Source organism: Sparus aurata, chromosome 15 (genome assembly GCF_900880675.1).
Source record: "Sparus aurata chromosome 15, fSpaAur1.1, whole genome shotgun sequence".
NCBI lineage: Eukaryota > Metazoa > Chordata > Actinopteri > Spariformes > Sparidae > Sparus > Sparus aurata.
This window is the reverse complement of record NC_044201.1, coordinates 29576509-29595507: the sequence shown is the minus strand read 5'-3', so window position 1 is coordinate 29595507 and position 18999 is coordinate 29576509. Positions and strand designations below refer to the sequence as shown.

At 44.8% G+C, this 18999-nt stretch overlaps 1 protein-coding gene across 1 annotated transcript; it reads left to right on the top strand.

Moving 5' to 3' along the window:
• Positions 1-7881: 7881 nt before the first annotated feature.
• Positions 7882-15650, top strand: LOC115596235 (mas-related G-protein coupled receptor member X1-like). Its single transcript, XM_030441113.1, has 5 exons — positions 7882-7970; positions 9247-13123; positions 13348-13522; positions 13820-14004; positions 14114-15650. The coding sequence occupies exons 3-5, from the start codon at positions 13349-13351 to the stop codon at positions 14637-14639; spliced, it is 885 nt and encodes a 294-aa protein (XP_030296973.1). The 5' UTR covers positions 7882-7970; positions 9247-13123; position 13348; the 3' UTR covers positions 14640-15650.
• Positions 15651-18999: the final 3349 nt, after the last annotated feature.

Sequence of the window (18999 nt, the reverse complement as noted above, 5' to 3'; positions counted from 1 at the left end):
TTTAATTTTTAAAGCCATATCTGATGTTCATCTATCGTAAAACTGTATTTATGTTGCTCTTTCATTAATTTTGGGACAAATAAGAAAATAAATATAATAATATATCATGTACATATGTTCATCTTTATGTAATATGAGTTCAGCAGCAGCTGTTTTGTACTTTCAGTATTGATACAACCTTCTATCATGACGTTTGTCACTTAAAATAAAATTGTACATTTTCTGAAAATTCAAATAAAAATCTGTCTCTAGACAAAATTGTGAATGTCTGGCCTTGACCAACTTTCTGAATTTAAACCTGATAAATGAATATAAAGCCCAAACCTGCAGTTACCACAGAGGAGCTTGTAGTTTTTTGTTCTTTTGTGTTTTTTAAATTTCCTGATTGTGTTTTGGCATTAAATATGAGGTATGACAGGGACAACAGATAACACCCAAACTTTTCAAGTCAGTGAAGTCTGAAGAGTTGGATGTTTCCCTTTTTTATACTTTTACTGATTATTAACTGAGTTCCAACATGTAACCAGTGCATTTCCCAAACCGTTGACTGTTTCATTGAATACCTTGTTTTTCTGATTTGCTGGTAAGAGAACTGACAGATAAAACTTGTATCTATCCCAGATATGCTTGAGTGTTTATTCTACTTTACATTCACGTTTATATTTTTTCAATGAAGAGTATTTGCTTTTGTCTTGATATATAAAAACAGGCAATCGTGCATCTTAAACTCTCACAGTGTTACAGAAGTTTAGTGAAGCCACAATGTTGCGCAAGGCAGTTGAGTATGTTTACTGATGCAATCAACAGGCTTCTCTTTGTGTTCAGGATGTTTAGTTTCCATGTGACATCTTATGTTGTTCGGTATATTTTTTGAAATGCAGTCAGGGCTGTTTAATGTTGTGTATCCACTATGATTAATAACTAAACTTACAGTAAATTAGTGACTTTCAAAAGAGAACTGCTCAAATTGAGGGACAGCCAGCTGAAATATCTGAAATGCCAGACATCCATCAGATGTGCAAGAGCCACATGTGATCATTCATTAGGTGCTGTGATCCGCCTTATTTCTGATATTCATACTTTTATCATGACAATGCTCTCTATGAAATGAGTGATGACGTTTTAACGAGGAAATGCACGATGCAAATGTTTTGCAAGTTATGAAAAATGTGATGTTGTAACATTTGAAAAGAACAAGTTTTCTAAAAACATGTTAAGGAAGCAGCTCACCAAGAAATAAAACTCAGTCATCGTGGCCTCCCCCCTGCTGAAGGAAAGCCATTTCTGGAACACCACAGTAAAACAGTGTTGTGGTATTCTCACAGACAAATTAAGTAGCTGGATGCTTGTCTTAAAACTTCACAAAACAATCAAAAGAATAACAAAAAAAAAAAACAAAAAAAACATGAAACAGCTCCATACAGCTTGTCTGGCATTATCCAAGTCTGTGGAAGGCTGAAGAGTGAAGATGAGGTGTGTGAACACTTTTAGTTAGCAACTGTAACGGGAGGCACAGAGACAGGACCCAAAGCGCAGGACGCAGAGCTCAGAGAAGGTGTCTTTAATCAAAAAGGGGTTCGGTACACGGGTTATCAGTCCAGACAGGCAAACAATACAAGAGGGTCAGGCAGAGGCAGCGTCGGAGAAACCAGGCAGAAGTCCAAAAAACCAGAAAGATACAATCACTAGGAGCTCGGAGAAAAAGGCTGGAACGCTAGACAAAACTAAGACGAACTGGCACAGGAGGTGGGGGAGACAGGCTACTTAAGCACACAGGTGAGACAAAGAGACACAGGTGAAGCACATCAGGGCGGGGCAGGTAATCACACAGGAGGGAAGGACACAAGGACGGGAGGTGATGACCTGGAACAGAGACAACAGTGAGAACCAAAATACAATACAAGAAGCACAGGAGAGAAACTGGCAAGGTAAAAGGGGAACACTTAGCTGGGCGACGTGACAGTACCCCCCCCCCCCCCCCCAACGGCCGACTCCTGGCGGCCGAGGCTCCCCGGGACGCTCGCGGTGGAAGTCCCGTATAAGGTGAGGGTCCAAGATGTGCCTGGTGGGAACCCAAGATCGTTCTTCCGGGCCGTAGCCCTCCCAGTCAACCAAGTACTGGAACCCACGTCCTCGTCGGCGAACAGCCAAAAGCTTGCGGACAGTGAAGACAGGGCCTCCATCCACGATTCGGGGGGGAGGCGGGGTTCTGGATGCAGGGACCAGAGCGCTCTCTCTTGCGGGTTTCACCTGGCTGATGTGGAACGCAGGGTGCACCCTCATAGTTCTGGGGAGTTTAAGCTTCACAGCAACAGGGTTAATTACTTTAGAGATGATAAACGGTCCCACAAACCTTGGGGCAAGCTTCCTGGCTTCCACATGACGGAGGGGCAAGTTTTTGGTCGAAAGCCACACTCTTTGTCCTTCCAGATAAGTGGGCCCCTTGGAGCGACGCCTGTCTGCTGCCACCTTATACTGGTCCGAGCGGTGCAGTAGGGAGCGTCTGGCAGTGTCCCATATGCGGCGGCAGCGGCGGACCAGGGCAAGGGCTGACGGGACGTTGACCTCTTCTTCCAGGGCGGGGAAGAGGGGGGGTTGGTAACCATAAACACAATGAAACGGTGAGAAACCAGAGGAGGAGCTAGGAAGGGAGTTGTGGGCATATTCTGCCCAGATGAGATGTTTACTCCAGGAGCCAGGGTTCTGGGTGGCAAGACAACGAAGGCTGGTTTCCAGGACTTGGTTTAAGCGCTCTGTCTGACCGTTAGACTGCGGGTGATAACCTGAGGACAAGCTGGCCGTGGCTCCCAGGAGCCGACAAAAGGTCTGCCAAAACTGAGACACAAATTGGGGACCCCGGTCGGAGACGATGTCCCTTGGCAGGCCATGGAGCCGAAACACGTGTTGGAGCATTACCTCAGCTGTCTCCTTGGCTGAGGGCAACTTCTGCAGGGGAATAAAGTGAGCCATCTTGGAAAAGCGATCAACAACGGTGAGAATGGCTGTGTTACCTTCTGAAGGAGGAAGTCCAGTAACAAAGTCCACTGAAATGTCCGACCAGGGCCGCTGTGCCACAGGGAGGGGGCGGAGCAGGCCAGCTACGGGGTGGCGAGAGGTCTTGCATTGTGAACACACTGGGCAGGCAATTACATAGTCTGTGATGTCCCTCTCCATGGCAGGCCACCAAAATCTCTGCCTGGTCACAAAGAGGGTCCGTTTAACTCCTGGATGGCACGAGAGTCGTGAAGCGTGGGCCCAGTGAATGACCTGTGAGCGGAGAGGGTTAGGGACAAATAGCCGATTCGGCGGGCAGCCGGCCGGCGGTGGGTTATTAACATTAGCTCGTAGAACCTGGGCTTCGACTTCCCAGGAGACAGCCCCCACTACGCAGGACAGGGGGAGAATGGTGCTGTCAGACTGACCGTTACTCCTGGCCGAAAACAGACGAGAGAGTGCATCTGGCTTTGTGTTCTTGGAACCTGGACGATAGGACAGAGTGAAATTGAATCGGGTAAAAAAGAGGGCCCACCTTGCTTGACGGGCGTTGAGTCTCTTGGCCTTCTTCAGGTACTCCAGATTCTTGTGATCAGTCCACACAAGGAAAGGGGTCTGTGCTTCCTCCAGCCAGTGCCGCCACTCCTCCAGTGCCACCTTCACCGCCAGTAGTTCTCTGTTGCCCACATCATAGTTCTTCTCAGCAGGGGAAAGCCTTTTAGAGAGAAAAGCACAGGGGTGCAAACGACCGTCTGCTGCAGACCTTTGGGACAGGACTGCTCCTATGCCCACGTCCGAGGCATCCACCTTTACAATAAACTGGCGTTCGTGATCAGGCAGGGTGAGTATGGGAGCAGACGAGAAACTCCTCTTAAGGGTACTGTAAGCAGCGTCGGCACGGGTGTTCCACTGGAAGAGAGTCTTGGGAGAGGTTAAAGCATGTAGAGGTGCAGCAATAGAGCTAAAATTTCTGATAAATTTCCTATAAAAATTAGCAAAGCCCAAAAATCGCTGCACCTCCTTTCTAGAGGTGGGAACCGGCCAGTCAGCCACTGCCCTCACCTTCTCCTGATCCATAGCCACCTTGCCTTGGGAGACCCTAAAGCCGAGGAAGGAGACCGAGTGAACGTGAAATTCACACTTCTCGGCCTTGACATAGAGCTGGTGCTGGAGGAGACGCTGCAGAACCTGGGTGACATGCTGGATATGAGCCTGCTCATCGGGAGAGAAAATCAGGATATCATCCAGATATACAAAAACAAAGTCATTCAAAAAGTCTCTGAGGACGTCATTCACAAGGGCCTGGAACACTCCAGGAGCGTTCGTTAAGCCAAAAGGCATCACAAGATATTCGTAATGCCCGCTGGGGGTGTTAAAGGCAGTCTTCCACTCATCCCCCTCCCTGATTCTGACCAAATGATAGGCGTTGCGGAGATCTAGTTTGGTGAACCACTTGGCTCCCTGCAGGGACTCGAACGCAGATGCGATCAGAGGGAGGGGGTACCTGTTCTTGATGGTGATGTCGTTCAAACCTCTGTAGTCAATGCAAGGCCGTAAAGACTTATCCTTTTTGTCCACGAAGAAGAATACTGCACCGGCAGGGGAGGAGGAAGGACGGATAATTCCAGCAGCGAGGGAGTCATCAATGTACTTCTTCATGGCTAGGGTCTCAGGTCTGGACAGGGAGTATAACCTCCCCTTAGGTGGAGAGGTTCCTGGAAGGAGCTCAATGGCGCAGTCATAAGGGCGATGTGGAGGGAGAGAGAGAGCTCGGGCCTTATTAAACATCTCCTTAAGCTGGTGGTAACAGGAGGGGACCCTAGAGAGGTCAGGGTACTTGGCGTCCTCCGCGGGAGACAGAGCCTTGGGGGCGGGGAAACACTTTCCCCTGCACTCTTTTCCCCAAGATATCACCTGGTTAGTGTTCCAGTCAATGTGTGGGTTGTGTGAGGATAGCCAGGGGTGACCCAAAATTAGGGGGTGCTGAGGAGCCTTGAAAACATGGAAACTAATCCTCTCCGTGTGAGAGTCCGGGAAGGAGAGGAGGAGTGACTGTGTGTGATGGGTGACCTTGCAGATAAGTCTGCCGTCCAGAGCGAAGGCCTCAATGGGTGTCTGGAGCCGATACGTCTTTAGGCTGAGAGAACTAACAAGAGCAAAGTCCATAAAGTTAGCATCAGAGCCAGAGTCAATGAACACAGGGGTTACAATAGTTTGTGAAGGAGAGGTCAGAGTGACTGTGACTGGTAGCTTAGCAGGATTGGAAATAGACAGAGTACTGCTGGTGAGGACCTTTACCTTGCTGGGCGGCGCGGAGCCTCTCCGAGGGCAGGTGGCGATATAATGTCCGCTCAGTCCACAGTAAAGGCACCTCCCCTCCACCATGCGGCACTGTCGTTCCTCAAGGGAGAGACGGATGCGCCCCAGCTGCATGGGCTCCTCCGTCGGAGTTGCGTCAGACCTGGGAGGAGATGAGTGGCGCCACGAAGAAAACGGGGACCGTCCACCGGAGTAATGGCGTCCCTGCTGGCGGGGCGGAGAACATGCTGACCTGCTGCGACCCAGCTCTCTTTCAAACAAACGCTTGTCTATCTTGATGGCCAAGGCGATGAGGGCATCAAGGCCGTCAGGCAAATCGAGAGGAGTGAGTTGATCCTTGAGGGGCTCAGATAGGCCTTCGATGAAAGTGTCGAACAGAGCCTCCGGATTCCAGCCGCTCTCTGCTGCGAGGGTCCGAAACTCGATGGCGTAATCGGAGACCCAGCGTCCTCCCTGCCGCAGCCGCACCAGAGCCCGTGCTGCCTCCCGGCCGGGAGTAGTCAGCTGAAAAATCTGGGTAAAAGACTTGGTGAACCGGGCCACAGAGTTGCAGATGGCCGTCTTCCGGCTCCACTCAGCCGTGGCGTCAGGTGAGAAATAATATACGCCACTTTGGCTCGCTCAGAAGGAAAGGCAGCCGCCTGGAGCTCGAAGTGGAGTTCACATTGTGTGAGGAAAGCTGTGCAATCACCTGAGTCCCCGGAGAAAACAGCAGGCTTGGAGAGGTGAAGAGGGACGGGATGAGGTAGAGGAGCGGTGGGTCCCGGAGAAGACGCCTCGGCACTGCTGGGAGGAGGTGCCGGTGACGGTGGCGACGGCGTCTTCTGTGCCTGCTCCACAAACATAGCGAACTGTGCTCCCATTGAGCTCATCCATTTCTCCTGCCTGTCAGCGAGCCCCTGCATCTCTCGAGTCAGAGCGGCGATGTGGTCGTCTTGGCTCTGGATCCTCTGTGCATGCGCCTGCAGCACAGAGCCAGCGTCCGCTGGGTCCATCTTGGCCAGTTAGTTCTGTAACGGGAGGCACAGAGACAGGACCCAAAGCGCAGGACGCAGAGCTCAGAGAAGGTGTCTTTAATCAAAAAGGGGTTCGGTACACGGGTTATCAGTCCAGACAGGCAAACAATACAAGAGGGTCAGGCAGAGGCAGCGTCGGAGAAACCAGGCAGAAGTCCAAAAAACCAGAAAGATACAATCACTAGGAGCTCGGAGAAAAAGGCTGGAACGCTAGACAAAACTAAGACGAACTGGCACAGGAGGTGGGGGAGACAGGCTACTTAAGCACACAGGTGAGACAAAGAGACACAGGTGAAGCACATCAGGGCGGGGCAGGTAATCACACAGGAGGGAAGGACACAAGGACGGGAGGTGATGACCTGGAACAGAGACAACAGTGAGAACCAAAATACAATACAAGAAGCACAGGAGAGAAACTGGCAAGGTAAAAGGGGAACACTTAGCTGGGCGACGTGACAGCAACCACAGTGAAGATTTCCACTTTGGGATGTGTGTAAATAACTTCTTATCACATCGAAGTGCTTCCAGAGACTCTGTTTGGAGTCCTTCTTTGTTTGTTTGTTTGTTTGTTTGTCTTCCATGTTTCAAGACTCCAGCTTCTGCAGTTGTTACGGTGAATGCTGCAACACTATTCTGCTGCCAAACTTCACCTGACTTGGAGGGACGATGAGGACTGAATTTACTTTCAGAGAGCTGTTACTGTCAAAGTTTTGACTTTTGGCAACACGTTCAGATTAACTTGAACCCAAAACTGCTAAATGTAATTGAAATTTGGAGACGGAAAACAAAACTTTGATAGATTTTTCTACATGTATTAAGAAACACCTAAAAAATACCCCAAGTGAGATTTTTTTTTGTTTTCCTGGTGATCCATTTCTAAAAGCTTCATGACCAAAATAGAAAAAGAAGATTTCATGAAAATCTTAATTTTTTATTCCATTCCACACAGGAAAAAATAACGTTTTTTCTTTGTTTTTTTCACTCCATTCCATACAGAAAAACATGATCTTTGTTTAAAAAAATAAACATTCGGTTCCACACTTGGAAAACAACTAATTTTCTGTTCTACACAAGAAAAAAGGAATTTTCCTTGTACAATAAATTCCCTTGATTCCACATATGACAAAAACATTTTGCATTTAAGCAGTTTTGTCTTTTCATTCCATTCCATTTCACACAAGAAAGAAAATTCTTTCTCTCTGTTTAAAAAAGTTTTTTTTTTTTTTTTCCGTTCCACACGGGAAACAGGCAGGGAAACTCCAGCAGCAGGAAAACGTTCAGGCACGGGGCAAAAACAGTAACTAAGGGTCTGTCCAGACGGGCGAAAACGATCTTTTTTTTCTCCGTCGTCCTCGGCATCGTTTCGAGAATATTTGCGTCCACACGGATCCACTGAAAACAAAAGAAAACGCTGTAGTTTATATTCCAGGCCCATAGGTGGCACTTGACATTCACCAAAAATGGAGAAGAAGACACGGAGCATGCGCATCAAGCTTGTGTGCTATAAACAAACAGACAGTAGACACAGAAACTGAACACAACAAGAAGAAGATGAAAATAGCTAGTGCGAGGAAACCAGAATCGCTTGTGTGGACCGTTAATGAGGTCGAACTGCTGCTGCGACTCACACACGACTACAAGGTGAGTAAGTTGCAAGAAAGGCTCGATATTCTCTGCAGCACGAACACGAGCATGTAGTCCGCCATTGTTGTTGTTGTTGTTGTTATGAGACGTCGCCGAGGTCAGAGGCAAGAGGTCGAGGGGTGGGGCGATGGCGTCATCGTTTTGGAAAGTATGCGGATTCGCCGTCCACACGAGAACGGGAGGGCTGCGTTTTCGGATTTCTCCACCCTGAGACCCGTTTTCAAAAAAGCGTTTTCAGGATCCGTATGGACCATCGGCCAAAACGATGCAATACGTGTGGGTTTTCGCAAAAAAGCGTTGTTCATCTGGACGGGGCCTCAGGCAACGTGGCAGCAAGGTACACGGAACTTAAAAAAAAACACGAGGGAAAAAACACGTCAACACTTATTGGCAAAACACAAGACAGCAAAAAAACTCACAAGCGAACACGGTCAGCTCTACTGACAAGACGTAATTATCTGGCAGGGAAGGAGGGTGAAGACTAGAGGTTTTATAGAGGTAGTGATGACAAAACAGACAGGGCAAAGACACACAAAACACAGAACCATCACATTCCACACGGTAAAAAGTAGTTTTTTTCAGCACGATCCAATCAGAATAGCATTAACATTTCATTTCAATTGTTGTGTATTAAAACCTTTACGAGTGCACATCCATTATGCTATGTGTAACATAGTTAAACGAGTGTGAGTAAATCCAGCCAAATGTGGGATAAGCGCCCTCTGCTGTCTGTTGTGTGTGTGGCTGAAAAGTGTATGGGAAGAGGAATTATGGGAAATCCTCAGTGGAAATGAGGATTCAACCGAGAGGTAACATGCCCACGAGACGCGGGACATGTTACCTCTCGGTTGAATCATTTCTATCCTGCTAAATTGGGGTACAGTAAACAAAACACTCAAAAAACAACACAATTATATAAGTCACAAATTACTGCCAGTTTGGACCGATAATAACCCTCTAACATACATCTTGACTAAGCCTAGGTTAGATGCATGCGAACAGAGGTGGGTTTCAAAGCTTGTAGCATACAGTTTTGATCTGAACTATGTCCCTGGCACAAAGAATGTGGTTGCTGACACGCTAAGCAGAGAGCCATTTGTCCAGTCATGCATGAGCCACCGTCTTGTGAGCGAGCCTTATGCTTTGCTATTGAACCAAGTCAGTGGGATGGTGGATAGGACAGTACAAGATGCATTTAGATTCAATAAAAACTGTCAGGTTGTCACTGGTCAGCCCGAAGAGGAAGTTGTTGTAATCTCACTTCCTCCTTCAGGGTCCCTGCAGTCGCAGGACGTGTCAGCTGTTCTGGAGGCGCATGACTCAGGAGGTGTCAGCCGAGTGAGAGGTACGGGTCCAGCTATTCCCCAACTTTTCAGTGTCGACCTGACTGCTTCTACACCGAGGAGTGAGCTGATAAACCTACAAGAGCAGGACGCTGTTCTGAGCAGAGTACTCCACTACATCCAGCGTCACCGGAGACCCACTAGACGTGAGTGTACGGAGGAGCCTCGTGGTGTAATGAAACTCTTGAGACACTGGCCCAAACTTTCCATCAAAGAAGGCGTGTTGTACAAGGTAAAGAAAGACAGACAAATGAACACTACAACTCTCCAGTTTGTTGCTCCAGACTCCCTGAAATCCCAAGTCCTCCATGGCCTACATGATTCAGCTGGTCATCGGGGTCAGGTTCGTACGCTCTCCCTCGCTAGGCAGAGGTTTTTCTGGAGACGCATGGAAAGTCGCATCATTAATCATGTGAGGAACTATTTTCGCTGTGTAGTGGGGAAAACCCCTGAGCCCAACGATCTTGCTCCACTTGAAAGCATACGGACCTCTGGACCTTGTATGTATTGACTTCTGGACTGCAGAACAGAATGACAAGAAGTGTGTGGATGTTCTTGTTGTCACTGATCATTTTTCCAAACTGTCTCGTGCAAAAACCAGTCAGCAAAACAGGTTGCTCGTCGTCTCTGGAATTACTTTTTCTGCATTTTACGGGTTCCCTAAACGCATCCATTCGGATCAAGGAGCCAATTTCAAGAGTCGCCTCATTAAAGAGCTCCTGGAGATGGCTGGTGTCCAGAAATCGCATACTACCCCATACCATCCCATGGGGAATGGTGTTGTTGAGCGATACAGCAGGACTCTTGGGAATATGATAAGAGCCCTGCCCCCACAATCCCAAGCGTGATGGCCCCAAATGCTTCAGATGCTGGCATTTTGTTACAATTGCACTAAGCATGAAACAACAGGATTTGCCCCCTTTTTCCTGATGTTCGGGAGGATCCCACGTTTGCCTGTTGATGTTTTATTCCAGCATGCCCTCCCTAGCGATACTGTTGTTGACCATCAGGAGTTTGTTGCCCGTTTGAAACATGACTTATCTGAAGCTGCACACATTGCCCAGCAGAACAGTCAGCTTGAACAGGCCCGTCAGGCGAAGAACTACAACTGCAGAGCCAAAGGCTCACCTCTCACAGTCGGGGACAGAGTGTTGCTTGCAAACCGTGGTGAAAGAGGAAAAAGGAAAATTGCAGACAAATGGGAATCCATGGTATTTGAAGTGGTGTCTGTGAAGCACGGGATCAATGTGTACCATATCAGAGATCCTGTAACATCAAGAGAAAAGGTTGTTCACAGAAACCTTCTACTCCCTGTGAGTTTCCTACCTGTAGGATGTGACGACATTGTGGACTCTGACTGCTCATCTGTTGCTGGGAGTGGAGTGTGTGAACCAGTGGTTCCTTCCGATGTTCAGGACAGTGAGACAAAGACCATTAACTGGCTCGTGCACATGGATGATGGGATTGACGAGGTTGTGCAACCGTCCTTCCTGATTGTTCTCCCTCAGGGGATGTTGAGGCTCACCCCTCTGGTGCAGATGTGACTGTGGCCCCAGATGCTGTGAGTGAGGACCTGGATGCCCCTGCTTCCTTGGAGTGTGCTGACCAGCTGTCTGCTTTTGAGGCCACTGCTGAAAGTGCGGTGTCAATGTCACCTGTACCACCTGAACATGGCCCCTCCCCTGAACACTGATACACAGCCTCCTACACACACACAAGACCATGTTGTTTGTGTACAGCTGCCTGCACTTAACACTAGGTCAGGCAGACCTGTAAAACCTCCAGCTAGACTCATTTGTGAGATGAATGGGCAGGTCGTAGATAACTCAGCTTCAACAGTCGATTCACTGTTTTCTTTTGTGAGGAATATGTTTTCTGGGTAGTCTCAATGATCCAGAAATATGTTTTTTTGCCTGGCTGTGGCCTAGGATACATAAGTTATCTCTGCTATTGAGCAATGTTTATTATATGAGAGGTGTATACGGCATCTTTTGTGTCTGGGTTGGTAAGGGGAGTGGCCAAAACATTACTTGCTTATTCCCTAGTGGAACGTTTCTAACTGATTTTGACTGAGTAGTGTTCTTATGGCCACACTGGCAGTAATTTGTGACTTATATAAATGTGTTGTTTTTTGAGTCTTTTGTTTACTGTACCCCAATTTAGCAGGATTTCTGGTGGGTGTATGTAACATAGTTAAAAGAGTGTGAGTAAATCCAGCTAAATGTGGGATAAGCGCCCTCTGCTGTCTGTTGTGTGTGTGGCTGAAAAGTGTATGGGAAGAGGAATCATGGGAAATCCTCAGTAGAAATAAGGATTCAACCGAGAGGTAACATGTCCCGAGTCTCGTGGGAAAAAACTTTGTTTATAGTTGTTGGAGTCATGTTAAAATTAATATTATAGTGTGTATGGATTTGCTGTGTGTTAGTGTTGATTTTTCCATGCTCTCCACAACTTAAATGGTGTTTTTTATGTTTTGTTGCCGACGGAAATGTGTAGCACGGAGCTAGCATTATTAGCTTAACACGATGCTGTTTTCTTCCGTAGAGATGTGCCCACGAAAAGGGAGAAAAATGTTACTCACCGTTCCCCTCTTTTTCTGTCATACAACCAGGTATGTGTGTGTGTGAGAATGAGACAGCAGAGGTGTGTCATTGTGTTATGTTTATTTCATGTTTATCCCACGCCAGTTACTGATATGTTGAATGAAAAAGGGTAATAGCTAGCATCGCGTTTAACACTTTGAACCTAGCAGCAGTTACAGGAGACAGTGCAGGGAAGGGGTGGGGCAGCTTTCATACTATATCCTCAAGAAAATCAACCAATGGGCTGTCACGGTCAATAAAAATGATTTATAATGTACTTTTTTGATTAAATTATGACACACCGGCACAAAAATGTGCGTCGGCCAACCGGGCATAGCCTGGTACGCCAGATGGCCAGTCCATGCCTGGTTACGACCCAGCTCAATAGGGAAAACGGGAGCAACATAAGACCAGATGTAATTGGTCATTTAGAGTTATTTATTTTACGGAAGCGGGTGCTGGTAAATCAAAGAAACAAATATAACCAAAAGAGGACTCATAAAACTGAGCTACTATTTTTAAACAAACTGAAAATAAAACCTCTCTGTCTACTTCCAGATTACTCCAAACAAAACACAGTCGAAACAGCACCCCTCTTCCTAGTGGGTCTATCAAAGAAAACTACACGTGTGTGTGATCAGAACCCTAAAGGTGTCTAAACCTGGCCCAGTCCACAGTCTGTTAACAAGTGTCTCCATCACAGAAAATTCAAATGCCCGCACAATCTGGAGAGCCACAGTGGCGTACTGCTCAATAGAAATCACAGCTGCCCCGACTGCCATGCTGGCCAGAAATTTATAGACACCTCCACGAATTGCTCCGCCCAGATCGGTGTGTCGTTCCAGGAGCTGGTCCACTCAGATTTACTCAGGCCAAGAAGGGGGAGGAGCACCAACATCCTGAAACAACACCAAGAGACAGGCAAACACACACACACACACACACAGACACAGTAAAACGGAGGCAGAGCTCGGCGACGGCCGTAACACAAGTTTCATGTGCACATAAGCAAAAAGGTTTCTGTGGTCATTTTGTAACAGACTTGTGGTGGTTGCAAAGAATTTAACAAGAAGATTTGCCAATGCATATGCCCTTCCTTAGAAGAGGAAGTGACCATTTATCTTGTCACCTCCCATATTTAATGTTGAGTGTCTGCATGCAGAGGACAAAACATCGGACGTTGGTGCAGGGAACTCATTCAGGTGGAGGCTTTCAGCAAGAAAAGGTAAAATGTATAACTTTACTTTTTGTCTCATAGAGATGAGAAGAACTGCAAACAGTCATTACATGATTTTAGATTAAAAGTTATGTTAATATATAAAACTTAATTGACATAGTTTGTAATTAGATTTTGGGTATATTAATATTGTGTTTTACTGTCATGATGTCACTGAACAACATCAGGTGGATTTTAAATCACTTGCTATTTTTCTATCACATGTTCTGAAGAATGGAAGATTTCAACATCAACAACACCTCGCAGAACAAAAGCTTTAATTCCAGCAACATCACCTTTTCAGATCCCGATGAGCCTCCTAGTAAATTCATGTTACTGGTTACATGCATAATAACTGCTATCGGCCTTCCTTTGACCTTCATGGCCATCTATGCTGTTTGTTCTCTGGTACGTAACTTTTGACTTTTGATTTATTTAATAACTGTCTGTGTCATGTGTCTGTTGTACAATTTGTCTGTTTGTGACAGATCTTGCTCTGATCTTAATGTACAGGAATAATTAACCTCATTATTAAAATTAACATGATGGTTATTGGATTGTAAACTCATGCAGTTTGCATGTGTGGCACCATTCCAGCCTTCTGTTAAACAGTTGAGGTTAATGGCTCCATTAAAGAACTCCAAGAAAAACATTTTTAAAAGTCTTCAAGTTTGGGTGTTTTGTAATTGTAATGTTTCCCTGCAGGTGAGAAAGGATCATGTTGTTCCGATCTACGTCATCAACCTTCTCATTTCAGACCTCATTCAGTTCTGCTGTATGATCCCTCTGGAGACAAAATTTGATGAGATGATGACTGAAATTGTATTTCATATCTACCTAATTAGTGTGATAGTCAGTATTTGCTTCATGGTGTGCATCGCCCTGGAAAGGTAACTATCTGTCTCACCAGTATGTGTGTAGCTTCTTCTGTGTCTTACTGTTATATTTCTATATAACTGTGAAGCCTCTTGAACACAGTATGTTCATCTTGTTTTACAGGTATCTGGTCATCGCCTGTCCACTGTGGTACCGCTTCAGACACACCATCAAGTTCTCTGTGGTTCTCTGTGTTATGGTCTGGGTCCTTTCTCCTGTCCTGTGTGCCCTCACACTTTGGGTGCCGCAGGATGATTATATCACATACATCATCATGGGGACTTTCCTCCTCCTTCCTCTCCCTCTGTTCATCTTCTTCCTGGGTGGGACCATCAGAGCTCTGTCTACCAGTCGTGTCCCCTCTGATGAAAAACGAAGAATTGTGGGAATTTTAGTCCTGGTGCTGCTTATTTACACACTGCTGTTTCTGCCATCCATCATTTGGTTCATGGCAGAGATGTACCATCATCACCTCACCCACCTGGCTGATGTGTTTGTACAGTTGAGTCCCCTTGCAGACTCTTTTCTGTATGTTTTCATGAGGAAAGGGACCATAGACAAGCTTCTGGCCTCTGTGTGTTGCTGCAGAATGGACAGCAATGACAGCAGCAGAATGGACAGCAGTGATATCACCAGTTCATCAGTGTGAATGATGACATCATTCACACAGTCAGCTTCATGTGGGCAGAGAAAGAGGGAGGGAGAGAAAGGAGCCGCCCTGCTGTCTTGATCCTGAAAACTTTTATCAATGTAGTTTTTTTTATTTTTTAAAGCTATATTTGATGTTCATCTATCTAAGACTGTATTTATGTTGCTCTTTCATTATTTTTGGGACAAATCAGAAACTAAACATAATCAAATATTATGTACATGTGTTCATCTTTATTTAATATGAGTTCAGCAGCAGCTGTTTTGTACTTTCAGTATGGATACAATTTTCTATCATGATGTTTGTCACTTAAAATAAAATTGTACATTTTCTGAAAATTCTAGAAAATTCTGTTTCTAGACAAAAATGTGTTTTAGCATTAAATATGAGATATGACAGGGACAACAGATAACACCCAAACTTTTCAAGTCAGTGAAGTCTGAAGAGTTGGATGTTTCCCTTTTTGTCCTTTTACTTATTATGAACTGAGATCCAACATGTAACCAGTGCATTTCCCAAACCGTTGACTGTTTCATTGAATATCATGTTTTTCTGATTAGCTGGTAAGAGAGCTGACAGATAAGACTTGTATCTATCCCAGATATGCTTGAGTGTCTATTCTACTTTATATTCACATTTATATTTTTTTTCAATGACGAGTTTAACCCTATTTGCTTTTGTCTTGATATATGAAAACAGGCAATTGTGCATCTTAAACTCTCGCTGTGTTACAGAAGTTTAGTGCAGCCACAATGTTGCGCAAGACAGTTGAGTATGTTTTCTGATGCAATCAACAGGGTTCTCTTTGTGTTCAGGATGTTTAGTTTCCATGTGACATCTTATCTTGTTCGGTATATTTTTTGAAATGCAGTCAGGGCTGTTTAATGTTGTGTATCCACTATGATTAATAACTGAACTTACAGTAAATTTGTGACTTTGAAAAGAGAACTGCTCAAATTGAGGGACAGCCAGCTGAAATATCTGAAATGCCAGACATCCATCAGATGTGCAAGAGCCACATCTGATCATTCATTAGGTGCTGTGATCCCCCTTATTTCTGATATTCATACTTTTATCATGACAATGCTCTCTGTGAAATGAGTGATGACCTTTTAACGAGGAAATGCACGATGCAAATGTGTTGAAAGTTATGTAAAATGTGGTGTTGCAACATTTGAAAAGAACAAGTTTTCTAAAAACATGTTAAGGAAGCAGCTCACCCAGAAATAAAACTCAGTCATCGTGGCCTCCCCCCTGCTGAAGGAAAGCCATTTCTGGAACACCACAGTAAAACAATGCTGTGGTATTCTCACAGACAAATTAAGTAGCAGGATACTTATCTTTAAACTTTACAAAACAATCAAAAGAATAACATAAAAAAAAAAACATGAAACAGCTCCATACAGCTTGTCTGGCATTATCCAAGTCTGTGGAAGGCTGGAGCGAAGATGAGGTGTGTGAACACTTTTAGTTAGCAACCACAGTGAAGATTTCCACTTTGGGATGTGTGTAAATAACTTCTTATCAAATCTAAGTGCTTCCAGAGACTCTGTTTGGAGTCCTTCTTTGTTTGTTTGTTTGTTTGTTTGTCTTCCATGTTTCAAGACTCCAGCTACTGCAGTTGTTCAGGTGAATGCTGCAACACTATTCTGCTGCCAAACTTCACCTGACTTTCATCCACATGGAGGGAGGATGAGGACTGAATTTACTCTCAGAGAGCTGTTATTGTCAAAGTTTTGACTTTTGGCTGTACGTTCAGATTAACTTGAACCCAAAACTGCTAAATGTAATTGAATATTGAAGACGGAAAACAAAACATTGATAGATTTTTCTACATGTATTAAGAAACACCTAAAAAATACTCCAAGTGAGATTTTTATTTTTTTTTCCTGGTGATCCATTTATGAAAGCTTCATGATCAAAATAGAAAAAAGATTTCATGAAAATCTTTTTTTTTCATTCCATTCCACACAGAAAAACATGATCTTTGTTTAAAAAAAACATTCGGTTCCACACTTGGAAAACAACTAATTTTCTGTTCTATACAAGAAAAAAGGATTTTTCCTTGTAAAAGAAATTCCCTCGGTTCCACACATGACAAAAACATTTTGCATTCAAGCTGTTTTGTCTTTTCATTCCATTTCACACAGGAAAGAAAATTATTTTTCTTTGTTTAAAAAAGTTTTTTTAAATTTTTTTATCCATTACACAGGGGAAACAGGCAGGGAAACTCCAGCAGCAGGAAAACGTTCAGGCACGGGGCAAAAACAGTAACTAAGGGTCTGTCCAGACGGGCGAAAACGATCTTTTTTTCTCCGTCTTCCTTGGCATCAATTCAAGAATATTTGTGTCCACACGGATCCACTGAAAACAAAAGAAAACGCTGTAGTTTATATTCCAGGCCCATAGGTGGCGCTTGACATTCACCAAAAACAGAGAAGAAGACACGGAGCATGCGCATTAAGCTTGTGCACTGTAAACAAACAGACAGTAGACGCAGAAACTGAACACAACAAGAAGAAGATGAAAATGGCTAGTGCAAGGAAACCAGAATCGTTTGTGTGGACCGTTAATGAGGTCGAACTGCTGCTGCGACTCACACTCAACTACAAGGAGAGTAAGTTGCAAGAAAGGCTCAATATCTTCTGCAGCACGAACACGAGCATGTAGTCCGCCATTGTTGTTGTTGTTGTTATGAGACGTCGCCGAGTTCAGAGGTCAGAGGCAAGAGGTCGAGGGGTGGAGTGATGGCGTCATCGTTTTGGAAAGAATGCGGATTCGCCGTCCACACGAGAACAGGAGGGCTGCGTTTTTGGATTTCTCCACCCTCAGACCCATTTTGAAAAAAGTGCGTTTTCAGGTGCTGCGTTTTCAGGATCCGTATGGACGATCGACCAAAACGATGCAATACGTGTGCGTTTTCACAAAAGAGCTTTGTCGTCTGGACGGGGCCTCAGGCAATGAGGCAGCGAGGTACACGGAACTGAAAAAACACACGAGGAAAAAAACACGTCAACACTTATTGGCAAAACACAAGACAGCAAAAAAACTCACAAGCAACGATCCAATCAGAATAGCAGTAGCTTTTCATTCAAATTGTTGTGTATTAAAACCTTAACGAGTGCACATCCATTATGCTATGCATCAGAGGTGGATTTCATCGTTCAATGTCGAAATTAAGTTTCTGTCGGTCAGTTCGGCAGTAAGAATCACTCATATCGATCGTTCGTTCGTTCGGTCAGTCGCGTTTCCGGTACAACATAGTTTAGCGGTAAGTATTGTAATGTTCAGTTCTCAGCTCCTCGTTCTCAAACCATCGTGCTAACGGTCAACATAACACTGTAGTTGAAGGCAAATACGTAGCTGCAACTTCACGATTCTGTGTACTTTTAGACGACACAACAGTGAATAATGATCATATCATATCGTCTGCTCGCTCACTTAACCAAGGGTGACTGACTGACTGACTGACTGAAAACGATGAACTACTAACAAAATGAAACGGGTTTTTTTTTCAGGAAATGTTTGCTATGCCTTTCTGTTTCTCATTGGCTAAAATTCGACCACAGTGTCCTAGACTCAGCATACGATTGGCTGGCTCACAGTCCTCTTCACCACTCTGATAACTAAACAGTGAACAACACAGCAACTAGACTGTGAAAGCGAAAGAATGAACGAGATAGAAGTGAAACGTGGAATCAGGTCAGTTCGTTCGCATTAAAGAGTCTTTCAATTCCAACTGATTCGTTCACAAACGAGCCATCTTTACTATGTATTAGGTTTAAAGGTGTCCGGGCTTCTAAGACATCCAGGCCTTCATCATTAGTGTGTACACATGGCATGAGGCAGATCTAAATTTTCCAGCATTTAGATGCATCCTGGATTTGTGAGTAAAACATTTGTACTTTCAGTTAAGCACAGATTTGTGCTGTATAAGAGGACCAGAGTGGACTGTGGCTTGTTTGACTCCTCTAAACTAAACTGTGCTAATCAAAATGACAACTTTCATGTGCACGTAAGCAAAAAGGTTTCTGTGGTCATTTTGTAACAGACTTGTGATGGTTGCAAAGAATTTAACAAGAAGATTTGCGTAATGCATATTCCTTTCCTTAGAAGAGGAGGTGACAGTTTACAGGAACATGCTGGATGTTGTCACCTACCATATTTAATGTAGAGTGTCTGCATGCAGAGGACAAAACATCGAACGTTGGTGCAGGGAACTCATTCAGGTGGTCTTTCAGCCTCAGAAAGGTACGTTTTGCTGTTTTCTCTTAAAAGCAGAGATAATAAGATCTTCAAACAGTCATTAAAAATTATTTGCAAGAATATTCATATCAATTAATGAAAATAAAAATACAGA